General features: G+C 40.5%; 1 protein-coding gene across 4 annotated transcripts in view; it reads right to left on the bottom strand.

The window, feature by feature from the left end:
- Nucleotides 1-18,019, bottom strand: part of ALKAL1 (ALK and LTK ligand 1) — a 692,892-nt gene that overhangs the window by 112,697 nt on the left and 562,176 nt on the right. For all 4 annotated transcript variants that reach the window (XM_069220161.1, XM_069220157.1, XM_069220158.1 and 1 more), the window contains exon 4: nt 1,718-1,798. In XM_069220161.1, the coding sequence (XP_069076262.1) occupies nt 1,718-1,798 (81 nt within the window). The remainder of the gene's footprint in view (nt 1-1,717; nt 1,799-18,019) is intronic.

Here is an 18,019-nt window from a genome sequence, read left to right on the forward strand (position 1 = left end):
AGATTATCTTGGAACATATGTAGTCATTGGTGTTTGCAACTGGATCTCGATCCCGTGGGTGCTGATGTAATGCATGTCCTCCACTTCCTAGCTGAATTGCACACCAAAGGCTTTGCATATTGTTCTAACAACACTTTTAGATCTGACATTCCTGCTGGACGTTCTTCAGTGGATGGATCTCCTATACATGAAAATCCGTTGGTTACCCTTTTTCTTTGGGGAATCAGGTTTTCCCTTCCGCCAGAACCTCATTACTCAGCTTTCTGGGTTGTCAACCAAGTACTTAATTTATTTTTATTCTGGCAACCAAACCGTTTTTTGTCAAGAAAGATACTTTTAGCAAAACCGTCTTTGCTTCTTTGCTTAATTTCTTATCGAAGAGTATCCAATGTCTGTGCTTTGGATATTTCAGGAAGGACCTTTTCCCATTCTGGGGTGTTTTTTTACAGTTAGTATACAAACTAAGTCCAATACTAGAATAATTTCTTATCCAGCCTTCCCAGACTTACTAAAATTATATGTTGTCCAATGTCTCAAAATATATGATGTATTGTATTCTGAATTTTGCCTTCCAGGTAAAAATCAGCTTCCTATTGCTCTACGTAAACCACATAGAGCAGTATCTTCTCCTACTATTGCTTGTTGGGTGCGTTGGGTCAGGCAGGAAGCTGGCATTAACATGTCTCTTTTTGGTGCACATTCCACATGAGGAGCCATGGCTTCCAAGGTGTTCATGTTAGGTGTACGCTTGGAGGACATCATGAATGCAGCTGACTGGTCTCCGGACTGTACTTTTAAAAAGTTTTATTTCAAACAAGTTTTAAATATGGTTCATTTGGTTGTAAGTAAACTTAAAACTAGCATAATCCTTGCCTTCGGTCCTTACATAGAATGAAAACTTTCCTATCTATCATTATGGAAAGTTTCAATTCTATTAAGGACTCGGAGGCAAGAATTATCCCACCCTATCAATTTGATTGGATCCCACCCCTTACTAGAAAGTATGGATTATAGGAATTTGTCCTGTTTATCCTTGTGATTGTCTCATTACATGATGTGCAATGTTACAAAAATTATTTTTCTACAGGACTTTTTCCAGATTCTCTTCTCGTTTTGCCACTAAGTCTCCTTTTTTTCCTGGGAGCAGAGCCTTTTAAGCAAAATGTGTAGAAAGACATGCCTCGCACTTCAAATGAGTATTAAGGGATGCCGATGAAGGACTATGTTATGGATGATTACAGACTGATTAGTTGTTTATTGGAGTGTTCTTACCTATTGGATGTTTATGTTTTTGCCTTATAATTCCCTATGTTTCATGGGAATTGTAGTTTTTATTAATAAGTTGTAAAAAGGCTGCTATTGAATAAAGTGAAGAAAGTATGGCATAATATTCCCCTCACTTGTGGACGTAGTAAGGTGAATTCTTGATTTCAGGATCTGCCATTGGGTGACTACGAATGGGACACCTGATTTAGGTTTAGATACACACAGACTGTTGTGATTCCGGTATAGAGGACTGAAGCAGACTCCAGATGTCTTGTATCTATATGAAACAAGGAAAATCACCCTGACAAACAATTGTTGTTCAAATGGGCACATTGATATCAACATGGTATATGAATACGTATAGACTCCCATACAACAAAAACAGATGACGCAAGTCAAACATACTTCGATTTGTTAAATGTTGAAAAGGAATATTTTTTACTCGACTCACATGCTGGTATTGAGCAATCCCTTGTGTTGTGATAGAGTCGATGAAAACTCTTATTGCAGTCGGATGAAAATGTGACAGGTCCTGTTTGAATAAAATAATATTGTTATACAAATGTCTGAAATTCGGCAAATAACACTTACACAATAATGTTCAATAGGTGAGGCAGAAAGCAAAAAGAGTTTTGCTGCAATATTCAGAAATAACTCAGGATGTCTAGTCTATTTAAGCTGTTACCAACCACACACTATACTTTCCGAACTACTGTAGCTCACACATTATTGTGACAACCAAGATACACAGCCTTGCCAAAATAAAACAGCAGAGATGCTCTGTTTATAAAACAAACATTGACAAAACAAATGGGCTTACCTTTTATTTAGTGTATGCACTCTGAGTCATACAACAAAGGGACACACATGCACAAACAGAACATGCACAAATACATACAGATCATCACATCTATTTATACCCAGTCACACATGTAGATAATACCTGGACACACATGCAAATATGCATTGATATCAATACACACAATGCAACAAGCTCATGTGCTTCTGTGTGGTACAGGTTAATTTGAAGCAGTGGAACACAGGATGATGTGAACTTGTGCCATACTATACAAGTACCCTAGTGATGAAACTGGTGTGTATGATACTTTTTGTGCCACAGAGGCCCTTTGGTATAACATAAGAGGTAGCAGATGCTTACACATCCACTCCTGTAATATTGCCCATGGCAATCCTAAATATATGCCAACCCAAACTCACAGGAGTGCTCCCTCTTTGTCATTGGAGCATTGTCTTGTTCAAATGAAGAAACACTGCACCTGCATCATATTACAGAAGCATGCACAGAGATAAAGAGGCCGCCGGGTTGGTTAAGGTCAGTGCTCTACCTGAAGGCACCACTTAGGAGGTGGTTACAGTTGGCCTACGGACCCACCAGGTATTCCCCTGCATGCAGAGGCAGTTGCTCAGTGCACCTGCTTGCAGGAGCACCTGGGGCATAACAAAGGTCCCTGCAGCCCATGCGGTGTGGGGGAGCCCAAGCTCCAGAGGGTCCTCTAAATTCAGCACCTGGCCAAAGTGAGTCCGGAGGGGCCTCCCTTCCTGGTCTGGGCAGGTGGGCCCTTCTAGTTGTGTTACGGCACTGAGGAGTACTGGCCCGCATCACAGTTTCTCCCCGCACTGAGGAGAATGCATTTTCTTCAATGACTGGGCACACTGTCCCTATCTGTGCTAGATGCACATAAGTGAGAGATAGACATGTGCTCAATCCATAATAGAGTCCCAAAGAAGAAAAGGGTTATGTGTTTCTTGGTAGAACTTGTGATATGTTTTATTGCGGGGAGCACTGGATTATGTCTTATGGACCACATAGCTAATGCAGCAGCTGGGGCAGAGCAGCACAATAAGAGGAATTACTTTAGCCAGAATTAGGCTTTGGTATGTCTGTGGAAATCCTATATTATGCCCACAAAATTAGCATAGATTTGTATTAAATTGATTTCAGGACCTTTTACAATTTTTTTCCCATGTGAGTCTTATTCTAATACAAGATGTCTCAAGAAGCAGAACATGTCTCAAAGGAGACCTTTTCTTCTTGATCCCATCCCTATGTCAGTTTTTCATGTGACTTCTGAAAGCAAAGTATCCCTTCACATTCAATTTTCAAACCATATACAAACCTTTCTATCATTTTCATCATCATCAGTTAATATATTTGAAAAATTAAATCATAAAAGCACATAAAACAAAGAATAGACAACCTTTTAACATATCATTATAGACCAAAACATCAAAGTACACAAAAAATACAACAAAAACATAAAACAAGGGTTCTGCATGATCAAACAAATATACATAGCAGCAAGGGAATACCCAGAGAGAAAAGAACAATGACTAAAACCTAAATAATAAGGCATAAACATGCTCATAAATTAATTTTACAACTAGTTGATAAATGAATCAGTGCATCATTAAAACAAATAGCAGCGAGTAGTTCACATTATTAGGCCTGGTGCCTTGATTCTACTCATAAATCAATTTTACAACGGTTCATTACTGGATAAAAGTAAGTCAATGAATCATTAAACCAAATAGCAGCGATAAGTAAGGCCTAGTGCCTTGGTTCTAATAACCCAAATCCACCCCAAAAAACGTGGTGACAGCACATACAAGGATAAGCTTAGGATCTTAGAGGATTCTAAGTAACTTACATGTCAGTTTAATAGTAAAAAGAGGTTTAAATGTGGCATTAAAGTCCCCTGCTATCAGTAAATATACCTAACAGCGGTCTTTACCCAAAAGATCCTCCAGTGCTGAGACTGTTGATGATTTAAGTCCACCTCTAACCCCCCCCAGCATAGCTGTTACAAATCTCAATAGGTCTGGAAGTACCCGTCTCCATTCGTATAGATAAAATGTCCATGCAGTTCGTGTGAAGTTGTCTTATTGAGAGATTCAGACTGGATCTGATCCAAATTGTAAGGTCTCCAGCTGGTCTCCCATCGGGGCCATGCTGGGCAGGAATCCAGTCATTTAAATAACCGTGTTTGAATACAACTGTCAGAGACCACACTTCTTGCAATAAACAAATGTTAAATTGCTCTATATAATCGTTACAGCCCGATAGATCGATTTTGGAATTTAATCCAGCCACATTCGAAGAAGTAACTGAAAGCAGACCTGTGTCCTGCATTGACAGAAGTGACAAACAGGGTGCCTTAATATCCCCAGCATGATTCCTTAGTGAAGACCTAGAGGAAGGAGACAGACATCAAGTAGAACCCCAACTGGCAAGTCGCTATTTCTGGATGGAGCAGGGTCATCATTTCCAAATGAGGTAGAACTCGTGAAGCTGGGAGCCATACATTTATTAAAAATGACGCTGGAAAGAATCCCGTCCCAACCAAATAGCCTATTGCTTGCTGCTGATTGTCAGTCTATACACCTTAGAAATGACTGGTCTACAGAGTGAATTGAGGATATGGACCCATTTCAAGGGGACTAGGAGCTCACAGTCTTTATTTAAAATGAATGTTGCTGTGAAATAGAGAGGTTGTCTGTACATCAAATGCCACTAGACTATCTACCAGCTCTCTACTGGGAATAATCAACTCAATGGTGAGATAAACAAGACCAGGGCATGTGTGTCTAATGGCTCCCAAGACATCCTCTCTTATAATAGACTGACAACCCTTCACTTTACGAATCCAGTGGATTGATTTGTTTATCAGTGCAGTTTCTTGTACCTTGTGTAGGTTGTCCTTATGTTTGGGGACATTGACCATAGAAATTGAGCATCTACGATGCCTAACAGAGGAGCCCAGCTCTGTAATAATCTTGCTGAAATTACATGCCTGGAAACCCCTCGTTAAGCCTGACTCCTTCCTAGCACTATGTAAGAGGAGTGTCAGGTGTGGGGACACGATGTTGAAGATATATTGTAGTTACCCTGGTCCTCTGATCTCATTCTGCCCCAATCATTTTTGGCACAAAGCTATGTACACATGATTGAGAGGAACTACTAGATACAGGGGGTTGGCCTTCTTGGTAGGGTGCTGTAGTTAGTAACCATGCGCAACATTTGTATCCTCGAAAAGTGCTTGAAAGAGATTGCTACACAGGATCGTGGGTAACAATTTGACCCAGCTCTTTTCAGCTGATGCATGAAGTGTTTTATTTGCATCTGATCTTATCACATTGTGGCCCAAGGATGACTAACACACTTGTGTGTCCTTACTGGGGCCACTAAAATAGCCTCTGATAGGCTGAGCTTCATGTTTTGATTCATGAGTTACTTTTAAATTTCCTTTCCTGTTTTTAGGATTAGTTGAGTTGGGAATAGCACCAATGTTCTTTGGAGAAACCTTACGGTTTGAATTGTTCAAAGTTTCCCCAGGTGCAGCTTGAAATGGTGCATCAGTGCTGATCAGTGACTTTACTTCCTCAATCAAAAGGTCAATCTACCTAAGAGTGCAATTATTTTGCTTAGTCAATTTTGTTTTTGCAGTAGCCTGAACCACATCAGCTCCTTTCCTCTTGCTCATTATGAATGAACTGTAAGAAAAAAATATTAAATAACCCAATGATTAAAATTCCACCTACACAACTGTCAATTTATTTATGCAATGAGACCAATCAACTTAGCCCACATAGATGGAAGGAGTGCTTAAATATTAATTCCTAAAATTAGTCATTAAGCTAAAAGGGCAAAGTGAAGGTAGACACCACAATAGTCAATTATTCAAAGTACCTTGTCTGCCTATTATGCAATCCTCGATGAACCAGCCAAAAGTGTGGGGGGGGCTCAGCCAATCCTCATCTGGGCTCTGATGGGCATGGATGGGACCTCCCTTGGTCTCGGTGCAGCGGGGGAAGTGCCCAGAATACATGCACCGGCTGGAGTGATGGAAAGGCAACATGCATCTCCTACCACAAGGTTGAGTGGGGCCCGCACTCCTGGGCCTAACAGTAGTGCCCCAAAGTGCCCCACGCAGCAGGGGAAGTGCCCAGAATATATGTGCTGGCTGGTGTGATGGAAAGGCAACATGTGGCTCCTGCCGCAAGGTTGACTGAGGCCTGTTGTCGTGGGCCTAACAGCAGCGTCTTGCATAGCGGGGGAAGTGCCCAGAATATATGTGCCAGCTGGCGCGATGGAAAGGCGACGTGAGGCTCCTGTCACAAGGTTGAGAAGGGCCCGTAGTGAGAATAAATATAAATTTTATAATTTAGTTTTGTTTTTAAGCTTAAGAAAACTATTTTAATTTATTTGCTGACATTCATTAAAAATAAAAAAGTATTTTATTTTAAAATAAATTACAATAATATTTAACATTCAAATATTTTACTTATTTTCTTTTTTAAGTTTAATAAACTTTCAAACTTCTCAATATACTTTATTGTAGTGGAATCTCTGCCCCGGTATAGGAGACCTCTTTCTACGTGTGAAAAGTTACAAGTAGTAACTTTATACTCAAAATGTCAGGAGATGAGAACATCTAACTCAACAAAATTGCCTAACTTTACATTTGTGAATGTTGGAAATCCAAATATAGTAGTCAAAACTATAAGAGTAAACATACCCATGTAGATTTACTCACAGGTTTACTTTTGTAAATAAATAACCTCTCCTAGGTTTATAATCCTAACCTGCACATGTAGCCAGAGCCTTTTTGTTAGAATTAGTGTGAGAGCATTTTTGTTAGAATTAGTGTGGTAGGTGTTCTCTAGGTAAAGTGGAAGGCACCTCGAGCTGCAGACGTCTGCAGCACTTAAAGTTTGTTTTCCCATTTCAACAATGTAAATCTGCTACTATTAAGGTACTCCTACAAACAAGAGCAGATTGTATTCTTTTACAAATTCACAAATATTGGGAGTAGGATGCCTAATCTGCACCAAATTCCAGGTTTCCAGGAGTGCTTCTTGCAATGGCATGTGATATTTTTATGAGTTGCTATTTCCCATATGCACAAATGTATGCATTGTATGCATTGTACAATTATCCCCAAAGAAAAGATAGCCCCACTTTTTTTTCAGTTTGTTATTTTTTTCTCCATAGGGAAAGCACTTGCTCCGTGGAGAAAGCCTTTCTCATAGACCCCCATATTTTTAGGTATGTTTAATTCTTCTTCCCATCCAAGAGAGGATTTTACTTCGGTCATTTGCTGGCACAAACCTCCACCCATTTCGGTCAGAAAGGAGATTGTTAATGTTTAGAAACTCACATACCTTGGGGCATTCACAAACATCCAAGGCAAAAATCGCCCTGACACACCAACTCTCCACCCCATGAAGAGGAGTTGTGTGTGTGTAATTGTGCCATACAATTACACTGTAGTAAATGCATTTATGCATGCTCTGTATCCTTTACCTTACGGGTGTAAAACTATGGGACTTATTTACAAGCCTCTAGCATCACCGTAGCATCAATTGTTTTATGATTAAAAAGCCATAACACTGACTGGCCATTTTGATATGGTATTTTCGATACTTAAATGTTAATGCACTATTCCAAAACAGTATTACTTTGTGCTACTACTACTTGTAGAAGCCACGTGAGGCTTTGTTAACTAGGTGCCTTATTGCATGAGGGAGCTTCTATGGTCAGGGAGAGAAAACTGACTTCTCACTCCCGGATTACATGGATGCAGCATGCCATTGGCACACCAAAGGCAAGCCTGTCAGCGCACATACATGCCTCACCCATGCCCAGCACCATGGACCCAGGTCCTCCTCCTCTTCACCACTGCTACCATGCTGTAACCCTCTATGTGATACACTAACAACAAAGCATATGCGTATATGGGAGCACTGGAGAAGCAAAACACTGTCACAGGGTCCACAGCATTTGAGCTGATAGGAAGTGTGATGTTCCCCACAAAAAGGTAGTTACATCACTGCCAAAGTGACTTTCTCTACTCAAGCAGAAAAGAAGCATCAGCCCCATTCAAGCAATCCTATTGTATAATCTAGATGCAAAATGTGGGTAACGTTTTCCACACTTGCACAGTGTGCCAAAAGCTCAGGTCAAGAAAATGTGTTGTGACCCAAAAACCATAAGTCTTTCAGCTTTGTGAAAGACTCCTGAATATAATATGGGCACATTTTAAGAATTTGTTTTTCTCTTACATGCACAACTGTCAACATGGCTTTCTCTAAACTTGCACAACATTGATTCCCAGCACCATTTAGGAAATCGTATGCATTCCCCAAATACAAAACGTGCTCTCAAAAGATGTGCCTATATCTATAAGAAAGGCAGTTGCAGAAGGATCAAAGTCATTTTTTCTAATCTGGCAAAAACCCACCACTTAGCCCTTTCATAAAATCTAGCTTGATGCTGGACGTCCCTAAAAAGATGTTTCAAAGGTTTTTGAAAGAGCTGTATGTTTACCATAGTAACTTTTTTAGAAAGTCTCTTTTTCATCAAAATGGATCTTGCACAGTTATCCAAAATAATTTTCTCTACTCCTGACCAAATGAACCAACAGTCCTATTAAAGAACCCCAATTATATACACCAGGCACAAAAATTATGCTTTTCAAAACGTTTTTTTAACTTTGCAAACGGTCCCTATAACTGATATGGGCACATTTCAATGATGTGCCTTTGCCACGGAAAAGCAATTGTATTGATATCAATGTGTCTTTCTCTACTTTTCATTTAAAGGAAACCTAGACCCATTCAGGAAAGCTTTGCACATGTCCCCTGTAAAGCAGGTGTGCTCTTAAACAAAGCCAATATTTAAACTTTGTCAGGACTGCTATATTTAATATGTGCTTATTTTGAAAATGTCCCTTTTGCCATGAAAATGTAGTTAGCTTTTAGTGATTTTCTATACTTTGGCACAAAGGGACCACAAGCCCAAGTCAGGAAATAGTAGTAACTTCTCTGTGTACAAAATGCCTGCTACTGAAAATGTGTTTTTCAACTTTGTGAAGGATTAATATATTTAACAGGGGGGCATTTTAAGGTTTCTTTACCCACAAAAAAAGGCTGTGGAATGACTAAGGCCCAGATGTCTCAAAGATTTATCCATTGTGGGGGTCATTCTGACCCTGGCGGTCATGGACCGCCAGGGCCAACGACCGCGGAAGCACCGCCAACAGGCTGGCAGTGCTTCCATGGGCATTCTGACTGCGGCGGTACAGCCGCGGTCAGAAACGGGAAACCGGCGGTGTCCCGCCGGTTTCCCGCTGCCCCAGGGAATCCTCCACGGCGGCGCTGCAAGCAGCGCCGCCATGGGGATTCCGACCCCCTTCCCGCCAGCCTGGTTCTGGCGGTTTTCACTGCCAGAACCTGGCTGGCGGGAACGGGTGTCATGGGGCCCCTGGGGGCCGCTGCAGTGCCCATGCCATTGGCATGGGCACTGCAGGGGCCCCCTAACAGGGCCCCACATAGATTTTCAGTGTCTGCGAGGCAGACACTGAAAATCGCGACGGGTGCAACTGCACCCGTCGCACCCCTTACACTCTGCCGGCTCCATTCGGAGCCGGCATCCTCGTGGAAGGGGGTTTCCTGCTGGGCGGGCAGGCGGCCTTCTGGCGGTCACCCGCCAGCCCAGCGGGAAACTCAGAATGACCGCTGCGGTCATTTGACCGTGGTGCGGTCATTCGGCGGCTCCCGCCGGGCGTGCGGTTACCGCCGCCGGCGGGAGTCGGAATGACCCCCTATGTGCCTACGGGAAAAAGTGCTCGTACATATGACCCTAAGTGTCTTTCTCGATTCATCATCAAAGGATTCACCAGCCCTTTGGGAAGCCCAGTTGTACACCTCACATAAACTAACATACAACATTTTGGCTCCTAAAAGAAGTTTAACATTAAATTGAATTAAAGTGGGCATATTTTGAGATATCTATTCCAAATGAAACAGACAGTATCAGGCAATGTGACTTTCTCTACTCTTTCACAATTAGTTCAGGAACTACATTTTTAAAACTAATGTATAAGATTTGCAACACGCCCTTCAATGTTTTTAAACACATTCTCGCAGCTAACATGGACACTTTTGAGAACGTGTCTTTTTCCATGAAGAAGGCAGCTGCACCACTGCCAAACCACCATTTTCTACCTGTGTACAAAAACCACATCCCTTGTTCAAGGATTCCTATTGCAATCCTCAAATACAAACCCTATTTGGGAAATACATCTGTAGGTTCCTCTTACTGAACTTGTGCACACAATACATGTTTTAACTTTCTTAACAAGGTTTATGTATATATTTACAGGTATTTTTTGAGTGGAGCCTTAGTAACTGGTAAAGAGCACCAACAGCAGGTAGAAGAAATACTCTGGGAAAAGGGTGGGTTTTGGAGGGGGGAGCCCATTGTAATCTTTAATTCCTGAGACTAAAATAACAAAGATGTGGTAGCCCTTAACATAATTTCTTCAATTTATCTTCCAATGGGATCAGAAAGAATGAGCATGGGAAGTTTGTTGTAATCATAAATACAGCTTATTTTTCTTTTGGAGACTAGTTCATAAGGTGGTGGCTAGAATAGAAAATGAGAACTCAAATATTTAAGGAAGCGTAGACCTCTCTGCATAAACACAGTTTAGTCAGTTAATGCTGCATTTGATATGGGATAATTAGATGAATGAGATAATTCAAGTCTAGCTCCTGTGTGGGGTTGAACATTGCTAGTGTCACATCACATTATCTCATGTGCATTCTGGGGAATGTTGATGCTGAATAATAGATGTGTATTGTTCCCCAACTCAATTGTGCACATTTTAAGAAGCTTGGAAGGATGAAAGGCTGAGAGAAAGCATCAGAATTCAAACATGTGAGTAGGGGGTCAAACACAGATCCCTCAAGTGGAAACAATAGTTTAATGGGCCACAGGCTAATGCTATCTGTTTGTAGTCTTTATTATATCTATCATTGCAGACATCACTGTGTAGACTTGAATATGACTAACATCACCCACTATCACTGTGGGGACTTGGACATCACTATATTCAGATACCATCTCCACGGGGAGTTGAAAAAGATTATAATCACACACTATCTTTGTGGGGTCTTGAACATCACTATAAAAACCCACTATCTCTGTGGGACCTGGGTAACACAATATCACACACTATATTTTTGGGGACCTTGATAGCCCTATAATTACACAATATCTTTGTGGAGACCTGGCATCTCTATAATCACACACTCTCTCTGTGAGGGCCTAGGTATCCCTATAATCAAACACTGCCTCTATGGGGACCTGGGCATCCCAGTAATCACACACAATTCTGTGGGGACCTGGGCATCAATATGATCACAAACAACATTATAACCAATCACACACTATCACTGTGGAGGCTTGAACATCTCTGTAACCACACACTATCTCTAGGGGGACTTGATCATCACTATAAAGGGGCTCTATCGTATTAGGTACCTGGGTTAACACTATAATCATACACTATTTCCACGAGGACCCTAAGACCCCTATAATCATAAACTATTGCTGTGGACACATGAACATGACTTTTATCGCACACTATCTCTTTGGGGACTTGGACGTTATTATAATCACACACTATCTCTGTGGGGATCTGGGCATGTCTATCATCACACACTTTCTCTGTGGGACCTGGGCATTAATATAATCACACACTATCTTTGTAGGGACTTGAAAATGATTATCATCACACACTCTTCAATATGTCTATCATAAATGATTATGCCTACATGGACTTGAATTAAAAAGTTATCATGCAGTTTCTCTACAGGTCTATAATCACTAGATTTATGAATGTGTGGCAACCTTATAATCTACACTATCTCCATGGGACCTGGGTAACATAATAATCAAACCCTGTGTCCTTGGGGACCTGGGCATCCCTATATTCACACACTATCTCTGCTGGGATCTAGGCATCCCAGTACCCACACAAGATTCTGTGAGAACCTGGGAATCAATATGATCAAAAATACTATCTCTGTAGCAACCAAGGCATCATTATGATCAATCACAACTATCATTGTGGGGACTTGAACATCACTGTAATCCACAGTATCTCTATTGTGGCTTGAATGTGACTATAAAGATGCACTAACTCATTGGGTACCTGGATAACACTATAATCATACACTATTTCTATGAGGACCTGGATACCCCTACATTCACACACTGTGGCTGTGGAGACATGAACATGACTTTAATCACATACCATATCTTTAGAGGCTGAGCATTACTATAATCACACACTATATCTGTGGGGACCTGGGCTTGTCCATTTTAACTCACTGCCTCTGTGGGACTTGGGCAGCAATATAATCACACACTATCTTTGTGAGGACTTGAACGTGACTATCATCATTCACTATCTCTACAAGGACGTCAATATGTCTATCATAAATGATTATCCTTACATGGTCTTGAATATGACAGTCATCTCACTGTTTCTCTACAAGTCTATAATCACTAGCTCTATGAGGATGTGGTATCCCTGTAATCCACACTATCTCTGTGGGGCTGAGCTTCACTATAATCTCTACAGTCACACAATATCTCTACAGGACCTGAGCATTAAATTAATGTTACACTCTCTGTGCAGAGATCTGGCCATCACTATAAAAACATGGCACCCCTGCAGGGACCTGAGCTTGATTATTAAAATGCAATGTTTCTACGAGAACTTGAACAAGACTAGAATAACACTCTATGTGCAAGCATGAACATGTCTTTAATCAGACATCATCTCTGTGGGTATTTGAACATAGCTATAATCACTACATTTGAGGGGGACTCGAATATAAATGACCTCATGCTATCTCTAATGGGACCTGAGAGTAACTATAATTAAATGCTATATTTGTGTGAACTTAAGCATTAGTGTAATAACACACTATTTCTGCATGGAATTTAGCATGACTATCACTACACTATTTCTTTGGGGGACGTGGATATAACTAAAATCAAACAATTTATTTGTTGTGTCCTTTTCATGACTTCAATCAGACACTATCTCTTGGAGGAGTAGTTGAACATGACTATAATCACAAAATATATGTTTGGTGACCTGTCTGCTGTGCAGACAGTGCGCATTTCAAGAGTGCTGGTGCACCCTGCATGCGGCAAACTTGCTTCTGGCTCAATTGTCAGCTGGGAACAATGCTGCTCCATCTTGCCCACTGGGCTGAGGGGCGGGAACCTTGGTTTGTGCCCGTCAGCCCAGTGGGAAAGTTGTAATAGAGCCAGTGGGGAGACCGCAAGCACCATGGCAGTCTCCTCATCTGGAATTTGGCAGTCAGATGTTTCCAACCGTCAAACTTGTAATAACCCCCACTGTATTCAGACCGACTAGGTGTAGATGCAGACATGCCATAAGTGCTGCCCTTACGAACACAGAGTAATTGGAAACCAGTGGAATCTCCCAACTTCCAAAACTACCAGCTACTTACACCAGTGTCTGTGTAGGTAAGAGTGTGTGGGCCACCACAGAAGCACTGCGGAGTGAATGATCAAGGTAATCAAGAGTCTTTGAAATCTACCTTGAAGCAGGGTAGTTGCTATCCCCAAGAAGATGAAGCTATTATAAACCACCAGGAGATTTAAGATTTATGGATTTCACTGAGAATCAAGCAGAGCTGTGATCCCCAATAGGACCCAGACTTCCAAACCTAGTAAGGTAACTAAGAGCTTACAGAACCACACAGCTTCCAAAAACCACCAGGTGTGTTACAGCTTGCAGTCTTTGGATCAAACTATACATGGCATAGGGGTGACTTACCAAAGCAATATTCTATATGGTCCAAACAGAGGCAGTGTAAATGTAGCCTTTGTAGGGGCACAACTTCTAAAGCTGCAACATATGATAAAGCAGTTTAAAATTAAACAATATTATTTTAACACCCTGTTACAATTACTGTACCCTGGGGCATTTAATAAAAATAATTATTTCTAGACATTAAATTAAAAAAGAATGCCTTCAATGAGCCAAGACACAATTAGGTTTTTGGTGTAATTTTCACAACATATAAATGTATTTTTGTAAAGCACACTCTAAGAACAGGATCATTTCCAGGTGCAAGAAAATTAGGCCTAGCTAGGTAAGTTTGTTGCAAAGCACCATACTATTTTCCCAAGTGGATATGCAGGAACTGAGCCCAACGTCACCCATCATCAATGCAACAAAATGCTCGCCTGAGTTATCTTTCCTTCGCCTTAATTGTAGAAAAAAAGACAATGCTGTGTTCATGCATGTTTTTCAAGAGGTAAAGTAGAACACATCAAATTCAACAAACATGCAAAATAAGCACTCTTCCATTATTAAGAACATGCCACTGTATAAGATCTTTTTTTTAAATAATTAGGTAAACTGCGTGGTATAGTTCCAAAAAATATAGGAGTGAAAAAAGAACAAACATTAATAGAAAAAAACCACAAACGGCCTCTGTTAAAGAGCATTCATGCTGCATTACCTACTACAAAGTTAAGAAAATATGAGTGCATATGCTAATGTCACATGCTTCACCTTTCTTTTATGATGAAAGCTAATAAGAAGCCCACAACTTAATTGAGACAATAAAACACACTTACACTTCAATGTGGGTTAAAGGCTCAGGAGGGACAAGTCTGTGAAGAGGGCTGCTGCTAGACATTTACATGTTCTGAATTTAGTTTAAACTAATATCTCATTGAACAGAAAAATACACATTGGAGATGATTTAAGCATAAACCACCCTTTAATTTGTTACCATGTTTCCTTGTTTTCTTAATTAAAAATATGACTGGTGGCCCAAGAGAAAAGTCTCCATCTTGATTTAAAACTAAACTCAGCTTGTACATCTGTCCCACCAGATTGAGTGATATCATGTCACATTGATTGCTATCATATACACTTACATATGGCCTCATGGACTGCTTTTTAACCCAAATGACTGCCTCAAGGTAGGGTGCAATGTGGAGCCATTGTCTCTGCATATTGGTGATGACTCTTTGATCACTACATCCAGGCTTTGAAACAGATGGACATTTTCCTTCAAATGGATGAGGGTAGGGTGATACTGCTTTAACTGGGTTAAATATATCCAGTCAGGAAACAAAGTATCACACTTCCATAGGATAAAAATTAGTTTTTAGTGCTTTCAATGAAACATTTTTACGCAATTTTGCAACCAGCTCTTACCCGCTACTAATTTAATTTACCTTACATGGATAAAAAAGCTGCTACAAGCAGATCTAATTGTGAGTATTTAATCTGCTAACCCTTGTTAAAATATAGTGTTACAGTATTAGACATAATTTGAAAAGGCGAATAATGACACCATTGTTGACCATGTCAATATTTTAAATAAAATATGGTAAATACTCTGACTTGAAAAAAGCCCAAAAATATTTGTCAGTCCCCAGATAGTGTAATGTATGTGTACTTTTTGCTAACCAAGCTTTTAAAATTCTCCTTCTCCTCTACAGCCCTTTCCCTGAGATTGTATGCCTCCCCTGTGTTTCCACTCTGTTTTCCTCATTTTCTTCATCTGTGGGGCTGTGTTAACCAATGAATGTGGTAAACACATTGCCTCATGCTCTGATTCATCCTCAATGATATCAGTATTAGGTTGGCACCCAGGTAGCCGAAGAAGAAAAAACTAAATAGGGTCTTATAATGAATTGACAAGGGGTCTCCTTCATAGCCTGCTGTGTGAAAAGCAGGGTTGTTTGGTAGTGACCGGGTCTCAAGGGTGTCTGAGTCCACTATCTTCAATCTGCATCTAGCTTCAAATACTTTAGAGTATGGTTTACATCAGTTACCCAGAATCTCTTCTGAATAAACCAGCAGCAGTAGGGGTTGATAATGAAACAGCTCTCTGGCAGGCCAGAAAGGGGGAGTGAGGCTTGGGTATACCTGTAATATGGTGGCAAGGCTGGTGGAAAATGCATGAAACATTAGTATTTGTTTGTAGTCTGCTTCTCTTGGCCCATGGAGCTTCAGAAAGAAAACAGGTCTCTGATCCTTCATTGGATAGGGGCATTGGGGACTGCGCGAGTATAGAGAAACTGCTGTGGGTCTATGTGAGTGGATACTGGCTTTGCTGTGGGACTATCTTCTTTGAGGTCGTAACCTCTAACCTGTATCCTACAGACTTTAGTGTGCCCATCTGAGGCTCACCAAAGCTGCTCAAAGCAAAGTGTCTGTTCTGATTTAAATAATGAAGTGAAGTAAAGAACTGGCAATAGTGGCAATCAAAGAATGTGCAAAGTGCACCAAGTGACATCAGCAACTATATGGGGATGTACATATTCCACTGAATTAACAGAAGGCCTCCTCATATTTCTGGACTGAAAATTGCTGCTTAACTCAAAAAGGAATAGACTAGAGAATCTTCTGATAAGGCAAGATCTATGTGCAAAGTTATCAAAATGGCCGTTACAATCCACCAGATCCTTGTTCTGATTTGATGAGAAAGAAGTGATATGGTCCATCAGTCACTCTAAAGATGAGATTACCTTCAGATCTCACAATCTACAAATGGTCTAGTACCTTAAACAATAACAAAATACAAAAGTAGAGTTTTTACCCATCACGGATCTCCTATGGATACACTATCAATAGTGACCACTTCAACTCGATTCCCTAACTGAATAGGAAAAGGTTCATGATGTGCTCTCTTCAGGTGGCCACAGACATTGTGCGATTCAATAGTGGCACAAATGAGATGGAGGTAGTGAACCAATGGCTGGAGAAGAGAAAGATATAACACCTGACATGGGAAACCATCAAGTATCAGTGAAGGAGGAAACAATTATTCAGCAAGGTTAACAGAGTGGAGAGGGGTACACCTGACTAAGTGGACACAGGCTATGAACTCTCAGGACCCATGAAGATGTCTCAAGAGCAAAGTTTGAGTAGTTGACTTTTTTTTGTAACATAAATGAGCTTGGTCTCAAGGAGACTGAATTGGTGGAGTAAAGTGTTCAAGATTATGAGATAGTACTTTAGTAATTCTTAGCAATTATTCTGTGGTGAGGGGGGTGGAGTCCACGTACTAGTCAATATGGTCCTGAAACCTGGCTGATGTTTGATTTTTCAAATTTGGTTACTATGTCATTCTGGTTAATTAATGATGAGGGATGGAAGAATAGGTCTCTTGTGTCATAGCAGGTGTCATTGCTATGGTTAATTTAGATAACAATGGTGGGATTATCAGCCAGTTGCGTGGTTCTTCCGTACTTCTCTGGTGTTTTTACCTGTTCCAGATGGTCAGCTTTAATGCCAGGGTTCTTAAAGCTTTTGATTTGCAAAAAAATAACAATATAGATGTCTGTTTAATTCACCTGATATTGGCACTTTCACAGTCTCCTAATTATATATAGATCCCTAACGCTGAGCAAGAACATTTAAGATACCTTCTTGGCACATGAAAGTGGGTGGTTATTTGTGGCAGAAAAAGAAACGTGTTTCAACTTGACTGTCTTGTTTGAACCAATGAAACCTTCTGTGAAAACATTCAAGTGCCCATAACAATGATGGTCATTCATACAATAAAGCACAATTGTTTGAATACGAAAAGGGTGATCTTATTAAGTATTTCATTCTATGCAAATAGCAAAGTAGCAAAGTAGATCTTTTTAGACTATTGTCTTTTTCTGTGTGTTTCATATAAATGAAGCATTGAACATTCTTTATCTCATTGAATGTTTGGTCCAAAAGGTTTTAGTGAGTATATTATATGGCGGAGACACACAATCACACCATATGATACACTACTCTCCTCACAGGAACTTTTCACCAAAATCGACAAGGCCACTCCACAGAATGGGAAGACAGGCAACTCAATGAAATGTCATCAGGTAGCT

Source organism: Pleurodeles waltl, chromosome 2_2, assembly GCF_031143425.1.
Source record: "Pleurodeles waltl isolate 20211129_DDA chromosome 2_2, aPleWal1.hap1.20221129, whole genome shotgun sequence".
Taxonomy (NCBI): Eukaryota; Metazoa; Chordata; class Amphibia; order Caudata; family Salamandridae; genus Pleurodeles; species Pleurodeles waltl.